At 41.1% G+C, this 18008-nt stretch overlaps 1 protein-coding gene across 1 annotated transcript in view; it reads left to right on the top strand.

The window, feature by feature from the left end:
- The window catches only part of WAPL (WAPL cohesin release factor), a 3318690-nt gene that overhangs the window by 2367129 nt on the left and 933553 nt on the right, over positions 1-18008 (top strand). Inside the window, exon 13 of the mRNA XM_044056596.1 lies at positions 13035-13132. Coding sequence (XP_043912531.1) covers positions 13035-13132 — 98 coding nt within the window. The remainder of the gene's footprint in view (positions 1-13034; positions 13133-18008) is intronic.

The raw sequence follows: 18008 nt of genomic DNA, 5'->3' as shown, positions 1-18008 counted from the left end.
GCTAGTCAGTTCTCCGGTCCTCAGTGAGGTTCTTTTGAAGCCCCTGATGCCCGCTTCTGTGGATTTGCAGGCCGCTACCGAGACCCTTTCAGAGTCTGGCATGCTGCGAGACTCTTCTTCGACTAAGGATCCTGCGGATGTCTCTACCTTGGATGGGTCTGGAGCTGCTGAGCCAGGCACCGGCTTCTGAGGAAGTACTTCGCACTACCGATACTCGACACAGACCGATGACTTCTTTCCCGTCTTCAGTTCTTTCTGAAAGTACCTAGTTTCTAAGGCCCAGGGTTGTGGCTGTTTCTAAGCAAACCATTTCCTCCTGGTATCTAAGGCCATTTCCTTTTGTTGTTCTTTTCATGGCAAGTGTCTGTCTACTTCTGTTAGAGCTCATTCCAGTAGGCCTGTTGCTTCTTCTGGTGCTTCCTTCAAGAGTTTGGACACCAATTCAATCCCTGAAGTTGCCTTTGGACTTCAGTGCATACCTTTACTAAACATTATAAATTGGATATTGTTTTTAGGGCCAGAGCAGGTTTTGCTAGGGCCATCCTGCATGGGTTTTTTCAGGGCTCTTCCCAGCCTTCCACTTCCCACTCCTTTTCTTGACCTTTTATACTCTGCCTAAGGTTAAGAATACTGCAACAGTGATATAGAAGGACACAGTACAGTTGTGTAAAATCTTACATAGCAGCAGATGTCCTTGTCTTCACTGTTGCAGTATTCAGTCCCTTCCTCTCTCCCCCATTTGCTTATGGGCTTTGATGTGGTTGTCCTCCTGGCTGAGGGGTCCCCCTTTCACATCTTCATTTTCTCCTTCTAGATGTGCATAGCCTCCTTTTTCTTATGGAGTCTGTTTCCTTTTGGGACAGTTCAGTACTGGGTAACTGCATCCATATTTCCTTTAGGGGGAACATACGTGTAACATATGTCACATACAACCTCTAAAGGCATTGGTGTACTGGCCGGATTTCGAGCTATCCTTGGCAGAAGATCCCTTAGGTGAAGAATATTGCAACAGTGAAGAGAAGGATATGTACAGTTATGGTAAGATTCTTCACAATTATACTTTCACAGGTCATACATCATCTTAACATTTCAGACTGGACTGTCTCCAGGTGAAAGCAGGGCTCACCTGTAACATCCTGACAGGTATGCTACCCCAATCTGGCTCCCAGTAGCCATCCTCCCATACTGTTTTTGGGTCAGCTTTGGGAGCCTTCCATAAGGTGACTGCAGCAGAGACCCACACACAGAACATTTTACAGTTGTTAACACTGATGACATTTTGCAATAGTGGGAACTGAACTTTGGAATCATAATTTAAAGGAGTCACACTAAAATTCACAGCACCCTGGTATTTAAAAAATGTAGTTTTTTTGACAGATTTGTGATAGTCGAGAGGTACAGCAGGAATCTCCTTTATATTAACTAAAGATGTCCACAGGGAAGGTGATGTGAGCTGCAGCCAAAGGTAAAGGATGCTTGACTCAGTCTGGCCAGATGTCTGACTTTGGCTTGCAGCCGAGTTATAGCCTAATAATCTCCTATGAACCTAATGGCCCTGGGGCCCTTACAACCTTAGCCATATTATCTTGAGTTGCCTCAGTTGTCTGTGGTTAGGTGAGTGATGTCTGCAGAGGTAAGGGTCTATGGTAGTTAATACTGACTTCCTCTCTCCAGGAGGGACATGGGCACCACCCCATTGATCTAGGTTGCATTTAAAGAGAGTCAGGGAGGGGTTCTGTTTCACGTGAATTGGAAGCTTGTTCCAGAGAAGTGGCAGTCACTGGGAGTTGTAGCTCAGTGTTCAGCATGACCTGTTCATGTCAGAGGCTCGTTTAAGATCCCTGGAGCAAGTGACCATCCTGCAGTTTGATTTATGATTGTGTAGCATTTCTGTCAGGACTGGGTCAGAGACCGCTGTCTTAAGCCAAGCACAGGTCACCCTTCAGCTACCTGTAGGATACAGAATCCATTGACAGGACTTTCAGTCTTTCCGCGCAAGACTTGTTTTGTGTACTCTCTAATTTCTTGGTGATGCCTCCAGTTGTGGTGCATTTGTTAACATAGTTATAAGTTTCATCCCCTCTGTGGTATTTCTGTCCTAGTCAGTTTCCTCAGCATACCGTCATGGAGCTGGATAAAATTTCAGGATACTTTCTTCAAGGATTTTTCTCCCTTCCTTTTCCATTATTTTGCCTATTGTGTTTGAATGTTGCTTGCCAAGGGGGAAAAAAGACTGCTTCAGAAATTTAGTCCTGTATTATTAGGTAAAGCCAGCATATTATATAATTATTTCTGTGGTCTTTTTTTGACTTTTGGTTTGCAGAAGAAATGGACATTTCACATTTTTTTTAGGTTGACAAACTTGTTGGGTGGCTGAATGATACGTTGTGTGTTTTTGTGAATGGAGGACCAAAATTATTTTTTTCTCAGAAAGTGTTATTCTCTATCTTTAAATGTTGTAGCAAAATGTGCATATTTTATTTTTTTTAACAGTCATACACACACTTAATTTTCTGTTTGCATTCCTTGATTAAGTCATGCAGCCAATAGTCAGGTGTCTTGTCTTGAAAATTTTATAGGGGTATTTTGAAGCATTAGAGAAACACTTTAATTTGAAGTTAGGCTCAAACTGCAGCATTTGCTAAACAGTTGGAAAATAAAATTGCAATTCTAAATTTCTGATCAATTTTAGATTTGTTATCATGAAGAGAATTTAAAGATATGTTTGAACTTTATGCAAAAAGAATATGCATTAGTGTATAAAAATAAGTGTTTTTTCATTACAATTCAACATACATTTGTTCCTTTACATTTGAAGGTGTTTGCGACATCAGTGATTTAACAGTATTTCTCTGCTAGAAACATTCCCTGAAAATTTCATGAAAAATGTCAGACAGTTTTGGAGATGTAGGTGTTTATATACACAATTCAAAATAGCCCAAAACAGTCAGTTTGGGGCAAAGCCTTAGATGGGTCATCTACCACACCTGGTGCTAGTCTCCAGTATGGCGCATCACTTCCTCAGCAATCTGGTTTGCAAGACTCAGAAGGAGCCAACCAGATTCTGTTTCTGCGCTTTGCTGCTTTTAAATTTTAACAAGCCACTTGCTACAACTTCCACCACACACAAATCACTTAAGTACTGATGAAGAACAGTGTCAAAGTTCAGTTCTGTACTGTCATTCACAAATGCAGGTACAGGCATGTCCCATTTGTACCCATTAACACCTTGTGCCTGGGGCAGTTTTCCCGTTTTCCCTAGCTACTGTTTTTTGTTGTTTTTTTTTTTGGGGGGGGGGCTCTCTAAAACAGTCATTACTATAAGGAACTAATGTAGTTTCATACATTGTACTGAAAAAAATGTTTGAGTGAATTTTGTCAACAAGGGTTGAAAGCAAAACATGAACATATTGTTGAAAAGGGAGTGGAGCAGAACTAAAGCAATTATGTTGAAAACAAAGCATTAATGTATTAAAGGGAAGGCATGGAGCAAAACTGAGACAGATGAAGTGACTCGAGTAGTGAATAAGTGATGAGACAGGGAAGACGTGGGTGATAAGGAACATAAGCTCACAGAGTCCAGATTGAGGGAAGCATTTGAGGATTGTACAAGGTGGAAATGATATACTACTATAATGATGCCACATGTGATAAGACATCTTGTTTGTTTGGTTGGGGGAGGGCAGGTACTTGGGGTTATTTTACAGAAAGGCCTTTTGATACAGGCTTTTAAGTCTGGGTTTACTGTTACAGTGACCTAAGTCTGGGTTTAGAGTATATAGCTTAATCTGCTGTGACTAAAGAAGGTAAGAGGACAGTCTGATGGCTAGAGGAGGGCATAAATCCATTATAGCTAGTTGATGGACGCCAGCATGAAAAATGCAAAATATCCATTTCTGTTGCAAAAACAGACCTCCCAAATATTTATACAAATGTTTGCTCCTGGTTCTATCAGACACATTTCTGAAACTGTCATTTTTCCCTTAACAAGAAACATTAAAATGTGACTTACAGGAATGACACCCTGACTACAAACCTAATCACCTGGGTTCAAGTTTGTAACTCAGTCACTGAAAGAGTTGATATGGAGGATGAGGAATGAACCTGTTGCAGTTTCTGTGAGGGGGAGGGCGCTGTCCATTTCTTTTTGACGGGTAGAAACTGGGAGATCATGAAATTGACTCACAGCCAGGCTAGGTGCGTGGGACTTAAGGGCAGAATCACCATGGGGGGTGGGGGGGAGCAGTAAAAGTTTTCCTGATCAGGACCTTTCTTGGCTCACAGTTGTTATTTAGGAGAATTTAGCATATCCAGGGTCAGTGACTATACATGTCTCTTACTACCCAGCTGTTGTGTGATGATCATTTCCACAGCAGCAACACCACATCCAGTCACCAGAGCGTAGTGTCCATCCCTTGCTGGCCATATGGTAATTTTGCCTGAAGAGTTGGGACCTGTACAAGCCAGAGAGTCTGGATACATACCTGTGCAAGAATGGCCCTGAAGGTACACTGGAGCTTTGGGCTGGTGGGAAGGAGTCCAGTCAGCACTAGCTAATCTCATTGTAAGAGTACACTTAAGTTCCAAGAGAAAGGGGACTAATGGGGGTGTTTAAACACCAAACTCATGGGAGAGGTCAGGCTTCCCATCCTCCTCCTCTCTGTATGCAATATTTTATTTAGTTATTTATTTGGTTTCTTATTTATGAAGAGTTTTCCAGTGCTTTTTGAGTATTTAATCGAGGCTGGTATTTTTGTTCAGTGCTGTGTAGTTTTGCTGTCCGTGAGCACATTTTCCTTGTGGGTTTTTCAGACCCCAAAACCTCCAAAGAGAACATCATAGCAATTTATTTGGGAGTGTTTAGGAGAAGTACAGGACCAAAACTGGTACTCACAAGGAGAATGAAAAAAAAGCTTGAACAATCTCGTCAGACCACAGTAAACAGAAGATGAGTAAAAATTGTTGAATTACTGTTGTAGAGATTGTTTGGAAATTTGCTTGTTATTGTAAATACCTTGTCCAAATGTACTTTCAGCTTCCATCCCTCTGTCCCTTACAAATTTGATTCATTCATTATCTAAGACGGTATCTGCTCTGCTTCACTCAGTAAAAACATTGTGATACTTCATTAAGAAATGTATATACCCTTATGACAGGAGTTTCTGAGGCCAAGCTACTAGGTCTTACAATTGACCAGAACCTTAAATACAGTAAACACATATCCCTAACCATCTCCAAAGTCCACAAAAAGCTAAGATGCCATAACAAAAAGTTCTTAACCTCTGAATCCAAAGCTGTCATAACCAGAACACATCTCTTATCAACACTACTATTATACCCAACCCCAATGTTAACAGGTCTGTATTAGAAGAGCGAACGCTTAAAATAGCAAACACTGTGTTATCGAACTGAAAAACCCGAAACTTTAAAATGTCGAAGACTTGGATCAGTGATTTTTTTCCCCCAAGGAAAAATATCGCTGATCCAAAAAAAAAAAAAAAATGTCCAAACAAAATATTTTAAGCATTCTTACTTCTAATAGGAACTTCTGTTAACTAATCCAAATAAAACCGACTTGAACAGACTTTCAGCATGTTACAACAAAATGTCCAGGTTTGCAACCAATGCTAAATCTCGCTCTCACCACTGTCCATCCTTAAAGAAACTACATTGGCTAGAATTCCCAAACCTACTTCGCTACCACCAGCTCAACTTAGCCCATCAAATACTATACTACCCAGATAACCCCCCCGCCCTACTAAGCCTCCTAAACTGCTTTAGCACCAACAGGGAACTATGATCGAGTAACAAAGTACTAATTGAAGTAATTCCATGCAAAAACAGCTCGGGGAATTTTCTATTCCATCATGAAGTTGTGAAAACATGGAACACCTTTCCACCAGACCTCAGGCTACAAAACCACACTGCCACTTTCAAGAAACTCCTTAAATTGCACCTTTACAGAAAACATCTATGTAACTGTAATGACCCTCCCTGAACCCACAACATCCTATGTATCATTCATTCGCTAGCCTTGATGTACACTGTTCCACTAACACTATGCTCTGCCTAAGCAATTTCTGTACATATGTAATTCTCTAGTAAATCTGTTAATTACTATGAAGTTCTTTTCTATTGTACTGTACGCCTGAGCAATTTTCTATTGTCTACCTGAGCAGTTCTTGTACATATGTAAATATCTAGTGTATCTGTTAATTACTATGAAATCCAGCTCTACTATATTCTATCTCAATTACATTTTACTCTGTACTTTGTTTAAACTTTTATCTGTTTTACTCTCTGTAACTCTGGAGCTTTTCTCCCCAGGACTCCGCTGAAAACAAACATGTGTTGTCCAGTCGGAATGTCCTGGTAAACAAATGTTAAATAATAAAATATTAATTCCTAATAAAGGGATCTTGTAAAAAGGGTTTAGGTAAAATCACTCCATGGAGTCATTAGTCTTAACTTTTGTAGTATTTATCCCTAAATATTTTCAGAAGCTGTAATTTTATGAAGAAAGTGTCATAATGGTTCTCTTCCAGTTTGAATAATATAGTAATTGCCATGGCTTTAAACTTTTTCATCAAATATTCTGTAAACACATAATACCATTTAGGGAGAATAGAATTGATCATTTTTTCTGGTCTCTGCTAGAGACATAACCTTAACCAAAGACCTGAGGGATGATGTTTCACCCCAGATTTACTCCCATATATTCAGCACTTCTTACCTACAGCTCAGTCTCTGAGTTCTAGACTTAACAGCAAGTAATTTGTAGTCAGTATTTTAATGTGCGATCATGTACTTCCATTTTAGAGATTTTGGTATCCCAGCAAATTCCATATATTTTTTTTTGCGATAGAAATTGAGTATATTTAAATAGCAGGGGTGCAGCCCCCCATGTTGGCAAATGTACGGTGCTGTGCCCCCCTTACAAATGTACTGCGAAACAGTAAATTTCAGTAGTGCTTCACTCTCATTTTATGATTAGGGATTGCCCTTGCATCAAACTGAAGTTGTAGAGCTGCTTTCCCCATTGTCTCTCTCTTCAAGGCCTCCATAGATGAGCACTCTTGTCCTGATTGCAGCAATAACTCAGTCAGATTCTGAATCTTCCATTGAGGAGGATGCTGTCCCATTTACACCAATGCAAGTACTTTATCTGATGCTCGACTGCCTTTTTTAATTCTGTATGCATAAAATCCAGAATATTTAAAGAAACACATTAATTTGTTGATTGTTTTCTGTCACCGGCGCCAGCATGGACTAGTCGCAGTGGCTTTTTTGCCCTGTACTATCCATCTTGAGTCACGGAAAAACTATTCGCAGAAAGTTATGATTTTCTTAGTGTCTTGTCCAGATTTCTTCCAGTATACCACAAGTTATTAAAATGTATGGAGTCGTATTGTGTTTCAGTTCAGCTTAACCTTACAACTCCCGTTTTCTAATTCTCCAAATATGTTGCAGTCTTGGAATTAACTGGTAGAAGTCATGGGGAGTTTTTGAGCCCCACACCCCCTACACACACACACACACACACACACACACACACACACACACACACACACACACACACACACACACACACACACACACAAAATGCTGGTTGAGAGAGAAAACAGGAAGACTTGCAGAGTTAGGTTTCTCTTAAAAAATTATTCAGCCTAATAGGCTGCGAAGCATTGGTACAGTTTGAGTAAAATGTGAGCAACAGCATTAGACTGGGTACTTAGTTTTTATTTCTTGTGCTTTTCATCACTGCATCCACTTTCCATTGACTGATTGTGGATATGGTAGGTTTGACTTTGGAAGTGGAAGAAGTTTACATAATTGTTTAAAGGAACTGCACATGGACTTAAGTCAACAGACAAGATTGTATTATCAGAAATCCCTTGGCAGGGAACCCATGATTGTCTGTCTTGTCTTTCCTGGTCTACACTTCAGGTTTGGAATTGCATGTAGTTCAGATGCAGAGATTTAAGATATGCATTCAGGGTGTCTGTATCTCACAGTCGGTAGATTTCAGGAAACCACTAGTTTAGCATCTGATCTGATGTCCTTTTCATTCTTCCTCAGTTATGGGTCTGGATCTGATCCTCAGATCTAACTTGGCCGAATTTACCAGACTTTGGATCCTTCTCTTGAGATCCTCCTCCTGTCTGTAATGCCCTACTCCATCCCCATTACTTCAGATCTCTTTTACCACCTTAGCAAATAGACATAGGTTCCACTCTCAAGCGTGTTTAGCTGGTATTGTGAGTCTAATTATCTTTTCTCATTCTCTATTATAAAACTATTTATTAGTATTTTTCTTCCTCCCACTAGTTTTTTGCTGGTCATCAGGGATGTCTTTCCTTTCCCTTTCCGTACTATTTTGTATTACTCTCTACCATTGCTAGTATTGTTTATGTATTACTCTTCTCTTCTGGGTATTTCTTTCTACCATAGTTAAAATAAAAACTAAAAATAAACTAAGAAACAAACAAATGAATGGCAGCAGAAAGACTTTGCTGAGCCAACAATTTTATTAAGTGCTTTTGAGTAGTATTTCAGACGAAAAGCACTTAATAAAATTGTTGGTTCAGCAAAGTCTTTCTACTGCCGTTTGTTTCTACCATAGTTGGTAGTTTATCTTTCTCCTCTTTATTTATCTTAAAAAAAAAAAAAAAAACTTAATCTCTTCATTATTCTTTAGTGTTTGTTTTCTTGAAATTGTCTGCCAATCCACTCCAGGGGCTCAAACCTAGTAAGTCTGCTCCTGTGGATCAGCACAAGCGTTCTCCCTCAAGTCCCATATGTCTTTATCAGAGCTGCCAACAAAGACTAGGAATTTCTCAGATCTGACTTCTCTGGATCCAAAGACATTTCAACATTGGGATCGGAAGCCTTTGGATCCTAAAGCTTCAGTCCAACAGTTCTCTCATCAAATACTACGTCATTGGGTCCAAAGCCGGGTACTTCCTTTAGGAGTGCTGCTCCCAAATATATTATGAAGCCAGTTTCGCCCACCTTGCCTGCTGAGCTTCTGCAGACACCATAGAAGCATTCTTAGCCCTCTTCCACCATTTCCCCTAGGTCCTCCAAAAGCTTGTCGGGAGCAGATGTGAGTAGGATGATGCGAAAGTTTCTCAGAGCTCAGATTCAGATTTGGATAGGGGTCTTACAAGCTCCATCCCCTGTCAGATCCATGAGTATGCTTGTCACATCCGAGACTTTATTTATCCTTCTCTGATCAATCCAGCGGTTTTGGAGCCCAAGGATCTTCAATCCCCAAGAGGCTTGGCATTGGAGATGAGGAAAGTTTCTTCTTCTACTCCAACTGATTCCCTGACTTGCTGTACTCTGGTACCCTTGAATCAGAACAGGTCTCCGAGCCAAAGTGTTGGTGTCGGATCCACGGGGGTAGGTTCGGCTCCAGTTTTGTCAGATTCCTCCTTTCGCCTCGGAGCTTCAGCCCTAGACAGTTAGGATCCGATCCTCCCTTGAGGCACAGATCCAGGGTTGCCTAGATCTGCCTTCTTTGGAAGCTTTGGCTTCAAGGGGGCAGGTCAGGGCTTCTCCTGGGCCCTTGGCCTTTGAGGTGCTGGAAAGGGCTTTTTCTCTCCAGAGAGAGAACCGTTTTGTTTCATATCCTATCCCTTTTCTCTCATTGGTTCCGCACTCTGATTCATTCAGACTTATTCCACAGGGGCAGCCATTTCCAGTGGAGGAACTTCCCCTCTCTTCAGACACCTCTTCCACAGAAGAGGTGCCCCGGAAGAGAATGTGTAAGAGGAGAGAGAGAGAGACAGACTCCCCCATGGAGTCTCTCATGGAAGACACCAATTTTAATGAAGGAGAGAGATTACTCAGGTCATCATCAGTTAACATTTCCCCCCCATGGATGAACTTAGTGATCTGGTTTCCTGCTGGGCATAGAAGGAGTCGGAAGCTGTTGAGCCCATCCCCAAGAGCCCCAACAAGTTTTTGGCCCACCTGCAGATAGACGCGCTGGAGCAAAGGAGTCCCAGTTGGTGCTATGGTGGTGGCAGCATCCATTAAGAAAAAGCTAGCAGAATGGAGCTCTTCTGTCCATCCACCTAACAAGGAATCCAGAGCATTAGGTAGATTAGAGTGTTCACCTTAGCTACTTTCACTCTGAGGTCTCTTAACTATCTGGTGCACCTTTCTAGGTTTCAGAGAGATGTGACTAAAGAAATATCAAATACTCTTGAGTCCATGTCTGCTGAGGATTTCAAAAGGACATCCTCTCAAGTGGCCACTCTTTTATCTTTTTAAAACGATTTGATAAGTTTAATCTGTCACACAGCTGAGGGAACCTCACGAGCAGCCGGTTCAGGCATCGCCATAAGGAGATGCACCTGGATGCGGCTATGTGACTTTACTGAGCCCTTTAACACGTCCTTTGTTAATGTCCCATTTGATGACGTTTTTTTGTTTGTTCATCAGAACTAGAAGATTTTCCAAGTTAATAAAGATTTTGCAAATACAGTGGAGGAAAAAACGCAGTTTATAATAAAGAAGGCTAAATCATTTAAGCAATATTTGGAGACAGATAACTCTCAATTATGTAACGTGAAACTAAGAAAATAATGGGATGTTTCCATGTGGGTTTTGTAGTGTGTGTACCTACATTTTTGTGGGTCCTAGTATATTTTTGCGCAATCCTGAATGTGTATTGGAAGTGAAAAAGCACTATAACTGTGACTCCTTAGGGGTTATTTATATTGCCATATGCTCGAGATGTTGTTCATTTTATGTAGGCACGACTATGAGAAAATTAAGAACTAGAATTAAAGAACACCTATATTGCTATAATAAGTAAATATGTTTATAATGCACTTTATAAGCGTACTTTAACATGTGATGTATACAAAAAAAATTTATTTTCTGTATTACAAACAGTGCCGAAAAATTTGCGTGGGGTTAACTACAAGAAATCTATGTTAAGGAAGTTAAGATTACAGACTGATAAAAAAAACCTGGTTTAAATTAAACCATATGTATTGAATGTGTTTTATAAACGTTATCTGTGCATGGTGACGTGTGAATTTTGAGATGTTCCCTGAAATTTTTAGGAAGGTTTTCATTGGATATTGTTAACTGAAACAGGTATTTAAATGTGGATGGAAAGGAAGTTTTTATATTTTGTTGAAGACTTTGGTCGAAATTGCTAATAAATAGATATTTCTTCACTGAGTGGTTGTCTTTGGATATTTTTGGTTTGGATTTGTGCTGTATACATCCATGGGATTTGGTGTTTTTATGGTCTGTCAATCAGTTGGTAGTGAATCTGATCTTCAGGCATTAAGGCCAACCATGCTGTGGCTTATTTGCCACCCCTCTCAAGTGTAGCAAGTACTTCTCTGTGATTCCTCATCAGGGTGGTGTCACCAAGAGATGCTGCTCTCCGTGCTTGGTCCTCAGGTCTCTTTTATGCTTATCCCCCTCTTCCCCTGATTCCAAGATTTTTTTCAAGAAGCTAAGCAGGCTGAAGAGCTCCGTTATCCTCATTGTCCCCTTCTGGCCTCGTCAAGTATGGTTCCCCTTTGTACAGTCTCATCTTTATCTTCCATGGATACTGCAGCCTGCTCAGGATCTCCTCTCTCACCCGTTGGGGATTCAACATCCCAACATTCAGGACATCAAGGTTGACTGCAGGGTTTCTTCACTTCTAATCCAGGCTCTGTTCCCCAGTTTGTGACATCATTTTGGATTCCCAAAAGGTTACTACCAAAAAAAAGTTTTTAAAAGTAAATGGAAAAGGTTCTCTATTTGGGGGTCAGAGAGTTTGATCCCTTTTTCTGCACCAGTTCTACTATTCTTCATTTCTTTGTCAACTCTTTGAAAGAGAAAGTTTCTCCACATTTAAACTTAATTTGGTAGCAATTTCAAATTTCCACACAGGAAATAAATCTTATTCCTTGGCTTCCTCTAAATTGTGTAAATTTTGAAAGGCATTTTTTCTTCTGAGATAACTGATAAAAGGTCCTTCACCACCTTGGGATCTTACTGTGGTACTTGAAGGTTTAATGTAAAAACCCGTAGAACACCCAGACAAATCTCATCTAAAATTTCTGTCTTGATAGACTGCTTTCTTGACAGCTAGAATTTCATCAAAGAAGAATATCTGAACTGCAGGCTCTTTCAGCAAAAAGCCCTTACATTGTTTTTCATAAAGATTGGGCTTCCCTAAAGACAACCCCACCCCTCTTTTTTTTTTTTTTTTTATACATCTAAATTGGCTTCCAAAAATAACATCAACCAATCCATTCACTTGCCAGTTTTCTTTCCACATTCTCCAGTAAAGAAGAATACATGCTACATCTCCTTGATGTGCACAGACAACTACATTTTTACCTTCACAGGACAAAAACAGTTTAGATGTCAGACCAACTTTTTGTAAGTTTCTCTCCAAATCACCTAGGCCAACCATTTTCATAAGTTACCCAAGCTAAATGAGTTTGCAGACTGCATCTCATGGAATTAACCTCAGAAGGGTATGGCATTGCCAACACTGACCCGAGCTCATTCAATTAGGTCCATGGGCTACTTCAGCTGCTTTTTGGTCAAGGTCCATGGGCTACTTCAGCTGCTTTTTGGTCAAGGACGTCTGTTGACATTTATGCAGCAGCTACATGGTCCAAGAATTGTACCTCTGTTTCATATGGCAAATTGGACATCATATCTAGAAATAGAGCCTCCTTTGGTTCAGCAATACTCCGGAATATCCTTCCATGAGCTCCACCCATGGTCAACCTAGCTTGGGACTCTGTCCCATAAGTGAGGAAGAATGAAAATGGACAACACAGATGCCTAGTTATGGGGAGTACATAACTTATAATTCATTTCACATTGATAAGACAGATAAACCTAGAAATGCTGTTTACTTGATTTTTTGGTGAATTAGTGATTAACTTATGCAGCCCCTATCTTTCTGTTTACTTGTCATGAAATACAGTTTCTTAAGCTTTTCAGTGGATTGATTTATCAAAAAATGTATTTATGCAAGTTTTCTTTTTGTCCTCTAGTGAAGGAATGTGCAGAACACCTAGATATTCAAGATGAAGAAGAAAAACTGTTTGCATACCTCTGGGGAGCAGAGAGATGTCTTCGGGTATTGGAAAGTGTAAGTATGGCAATGTTATTGTCCATCATGCTGCACTCAGTGTGTGGTTCATACTTGTGTTTTAAGGCATAACTTGCAGAAAACCATGCCTCAAGGGAAACCAAGGTGATGGGTGGTCATATGTTGGCATTACTATAATGATAAAGTAACAGGAAGTGGATAGGACATGCTTTTTTGATGGCTAGGGAATCCCTAGTAGATCTGAAAGGAAGCTGTGAAGGGCAGTATTTCACTTAGAATTTTCAGAGCTTGTTTGCTTTTAAGTTGAAGCTCAGTTCTAGAGTAGCGTTTGGTATCCATTGTATGAGTTGCTGTTGTAACCGTCCTTAAAACTGGGACTTCTGTGCCCCCTTTTCCTTGTAAGTCATAACAGATGCTAGCACATTCCCTGCATTAAGCCAATATCCATCTGCGCCATCTTTCATTCTTGCTGAAGTTCATATTCACATCACATGCAATGCATCTGTAAGCCAATAGCTCAGCTAAGGTGACCAGTGTGTGCAGACAAGTACCCCCTTAAGGACCTTTTATTTTTTCTAGTTATTATTGCTGTGCTTAGCATTGTATTAGTGGTAGTTGAACAGTAGGGTATGTCTACTTGAGATAAGTGTGAGCCAGTGGTCATGTTTTAGACAAATTTCATGCAAGGACATGTACACAGGGTTTTTTATGCCCACTCCATGCTTTCATTCTTCTTCTGTCATGACTACTATAGATTTAGTAAAAGCACTCCAAAGCTGCCATGATAAGTTGCTAGAGGCCTTATCCCAGGTTGCACTGTCATCTGGCTCACAGGTGTCACTGTCCATAACCCCTTTTCCCTTTTTTGCCCATGGGGCTGGTGTGTCACATCAACAGTGAAAGTCATCTAGCACCAAAGTTAATACTGTTGGGTGGTAGGGTGTTTCCTCACAAACTTAAGAACAAGGAGGGACAAGAGGCAAGGGAAGCTTAGTTGAGCTTGAAGGCACTGGTCCTGGTGAGATTCTTGCAGTATCACTGACACTTGTGTTATCAAAGGACTCTTGCAAAAGCCTTTTTGGAGACTGCAACACCACTGGACCATGGCTCATCCTTGAGTTGATCCCTTATTAATATTGATCTGCATGACTCTGATTTCAGAAAGAGAAAAACTGGGTTACCTCACTTTTAGTGTGAGAGGACATTTGTGGAATGTAGATGAAGATCCAGGAGTCCTGCCCCTCCCAGACCTAAGATTTTTGGCTTGCTAAAATTTTGGACCTGTGTCTCCAAATCCTAGGACACTTGTCCTTTTGTTTCTCACTAATCCAGTTACCCAGCCCTTTCAGGTTTCCATCCAAGGCACACTGGGACTGAAGTAGGACTTTGACAGTTTTAATCTAATGGAGCTTGGATCTGCCTAACCCAGTGGCCATTCCTCCAGTTTTGGTGACTTTGGAGGATACATTTATTTCATCCTCATTGGAAACAGAGCCTCAGCCTACTACAGAATCTTGGACACTTTTACAGGTCTTCTAAACACTGTTCTTTCCTCTATACGAATTCTGTTGTTCCTTTTGCAAATCCAGGTGTTGTGCCGTGAATCCTAAAAAAGTCTCAAAATTGTTTACAGCTTCCAACACACTTCTAGTAAGCAGTAGATTTGCATCTAGGTCCATTTTGAAGAGAAGGATTAAATGTCAGCCACCCAAACTTTCATAAGTGATGCGTGTCAAACACAGTGGTGAAATGTTCAACCTTAAATCTGAAACAGTAATTGACAAAGGGTGAGCAGATAGCTGATTTACCGCTTAGGACAAAATCTATTCAGCATGCCAAGTTGACTTCACAGGTGGATAGACAATACTGTTAAGTGTGGCTGTGATGCTGCCTTTGATTCCATCATTTATAGACATGCTTGGTTGATATCACCCCTGCCAGAGAATATAAAAGTGGATATTCGGAGATGTTTGTTGTCCATTAGACAAGGATCTGCTATTTGGACACCCCCCCCCCCCCCAATCCAGTGAAGTATTTAAACACTGAAGAAGTGGTGAAACCACTCAGTTAGGCAGCTGTTTCACTTTCCGTCTTACGGATATGGCAGAAATTGTTTGTAAAAGTTAGCCTTTTTGCTGACATCAAGGAGGATATAAGCAGGCAAAGGTAAAAAAAAAGGTAATACATATAAGAAATAGCAGGGGCACTACCTTGGGGAATCCTCAGGGTTTGCATGTCTGAGGTGGAGCAGCCATGACTGTATCAGGTCTTCCTTCCTATTCCCCTGCTTCTAATCCCCCCCCACAAAACCTTTAGACTCCTTCAAACCCTGCAGCTGCCTTTTCTGTTGCCAACAAGATAGGAGGTAAGCTGACCTTATTTGCAGATAGTTGGAGAGGCTTATAACCCAAAACAAGCAGGTTTTTCAAATAGTATCCCAAGAGCACTAATTTAAGTTTAAACAAAAGCAGTGTTTCGAGATATAATCCAAGTACCAAGCAATCGGGCATCTTCAGGAGGAGCTTCTACTTTTCTCGGGGGGGGGGCCAAAACAGTGAGCACCCCAGTAAGAACATTGAAGAAGGTTTTACTAAACACTCATTTTCCAAGAAAAGAGACACTGTGGAGATTTGGTTTGTGCAAGTGTAGTCAAGCGCCACAGAGTATCAGAGTTCAGAATGGTAATCCTGTAAACACTTGTACTGCTTTTAGTAATCCAAATTCTTATTGTCAGTTTTGAGTTCAAGGATGCTTATCTTCACATCCTCAGGGACCACAGTTGTCTTTTCAGATGTGTGATGGGGGACTGATGTGGTCATTTCACTTTCTTGCCAATTGGTTTAGTGCTGCTGCCAAAGTGTTGACAGAGTGCCTCACTTCAATAATTGCCCCCCCCCCCCCATTGATCCAAAGAGGGGAGTGCATTGTTTTTATTTTATTTAAGTATTTGTTTACTTACTTGAATATGTTAACCAGCATAGAGGGTTGATCACAAATTACTAATTTTAGTCTCATCCTGGGAAAGAAATTTACAGAAAATTAATAGTTTTATAAGCAGACCAAGAGTTTCACAAATATAAAGACAGAAATGCTGTATTGTTCCCTCTGTCTGGACTGGATGGGTTTTCTACCTCCTAGTGGACCTGAGCCAGCAACATTTTGCAGTTTCTCCAGCTCTCAATCTTTCCCATGATGCTATGCGAGTGGACTCTTCTCAGATCTTGTTTGTCACTCTTTTAGACAGATGCAGTTCTGCAGCTGTCCACTCGTATTTGTCAGCTAAGTAAAAGCTTATTTAAAAATCATTATATATGGATATTTTATTTTATATCAACTCTAGATTTTTTTTTCAGTTTCCTACTGATTTCTCTCTCCACCCAATCTTGTGAGAGAAGTATAAAATTCTGCAAAAAGTTGTATCTGGAAATTTTTGATGTTCGTGTTTCACTGTTGCAGTCATGACTGTAGGGTTCTCCCCTGCCGGCAGGCAGTCCTTGGTCGGCCAGAATCCCAAAGTCTGGGTCCGGCGTCAGCTGCTCAGCCATGCTCCCTGACGTCAGAGCGCCAGGAGTACAAAGCTGACAGCCGACGCCATGTTCTCCAGTCTTTCTTGCCGTGCAGTGATAGCAGTTCGCAAGTGCCAGTCGGCTGACTTTTGACAATTTTTTCTAAACGTACTTCAGTCCGAAGACTTTCTTCTCCCACTCAAAGCTAAGTACCCCGTTGGGGAAACTTTTTTCTTGCTCCAGTCCGATGTCAGAAAAAGTTAATAATTGTATTTCATGTGGGAAGCAAATACCTCATAAGGATTTTCATTCTTACTATATTCCTTGCTTAGGCCCTGACCACGACGTAGCTAATTGTCGGTTTTGTGCTAGATTTAATCAACCTACGATTAAACGAAGGTACGGTTTTGCATTTCATTACTTCGGTAGGCGTTTTAATTACAAAATGTCGTCAGACACGGTTCCGGCTACCGGAGTTCACAAACGACGCACGGATAAAGACAGGCCTCCGAGGTCCAAATCAGACGATATTGTACAAGCAGAGCCAGCTTCAGGTTCGGCCGTCGTCAGTGAGGCGCTTTTGCAGCCCCTGTCGTCGGCCATTTTGGAACCGATGGCCAAAACGGACTCCCACAAGGAGCCAACTAGGCCTTTGAATATTTCTGTTGCAGGACCTTCGGACAATGCTCCTTCGGATGGGTCCGGAGCCACTGTGCAGGTACCGGCTTCCGAAGGGGTTTTCAGGCCTACTCAGCTTCTAATAAAGGCAAAGCCAAAGACAAAGGTAAAGACTCCTTCCAAATCAAAGACTACAGCCCAGGCCTCTTCTGATCCGGGACCCGAGTCTCAGAAACAGTTACTTAAGATGGCGGAGGACTTACTTACTATGATTAGGGGTTCACATCCCCCTCCAGATAAAAGGCCAAGGCAGGAAGTGTATTATGACTCCTCTGATCAGGTTTCTGTTTCTTCAGTTTCTTCTTCTGACCAGGAATATTCTTTCCCTCCTTATGAGGATTCTGATGCTGAGGAATCCATTCCTTCAGCTTCTCCCCCTGAGGATTTCTCTTTTGGGGAAACTTTACATGAAATGAGGGAACATTTTCTCTGGGAAGGACAGGAGTACTTGGAATCTAAGAAAAGACTTAGGGATTTTCTTCTTCTTCCCCAACATAGACCCCTGGCTATCTCTCCTATTTTAGGTATTGTGGATGATGCTTTTTCGGAGGCTAACTTAACTCCTGACTCTCTTCCTCCAGCTCCTGTTAAGCCAGACAGATATTATAGTGTTCCTGATTCCCACCAGTTTTTATACAAGAATCCTACTGCTGATCCTGACACCATTTCTCAGGGCCCTAAGGGGGTTAAGGCCGCTACTGCTAAAAACCCCATTCCCACTGAGAAGGATT

Source organism: Protopterus annectens, chromosome 14.part0, assembly GCF_019279795.1.
Source record: "Protopterus annectens isolate FY-2018-M chromosome 14.part0, PAN1.0, whole genome shotgun sequence".
NCBI classification, from domain to species: domain Eukaryota; kingdom Metazoa; phylum Chordata; order Ceratodontiformes; family Protopteridae; genus Protopterus; species Protopterus annectens.
The sequence above is the reverse complement of the archived record's forward strand: the minus strand, read 5'-3'. Positions and strand labels throughout refer to the sequence as shown.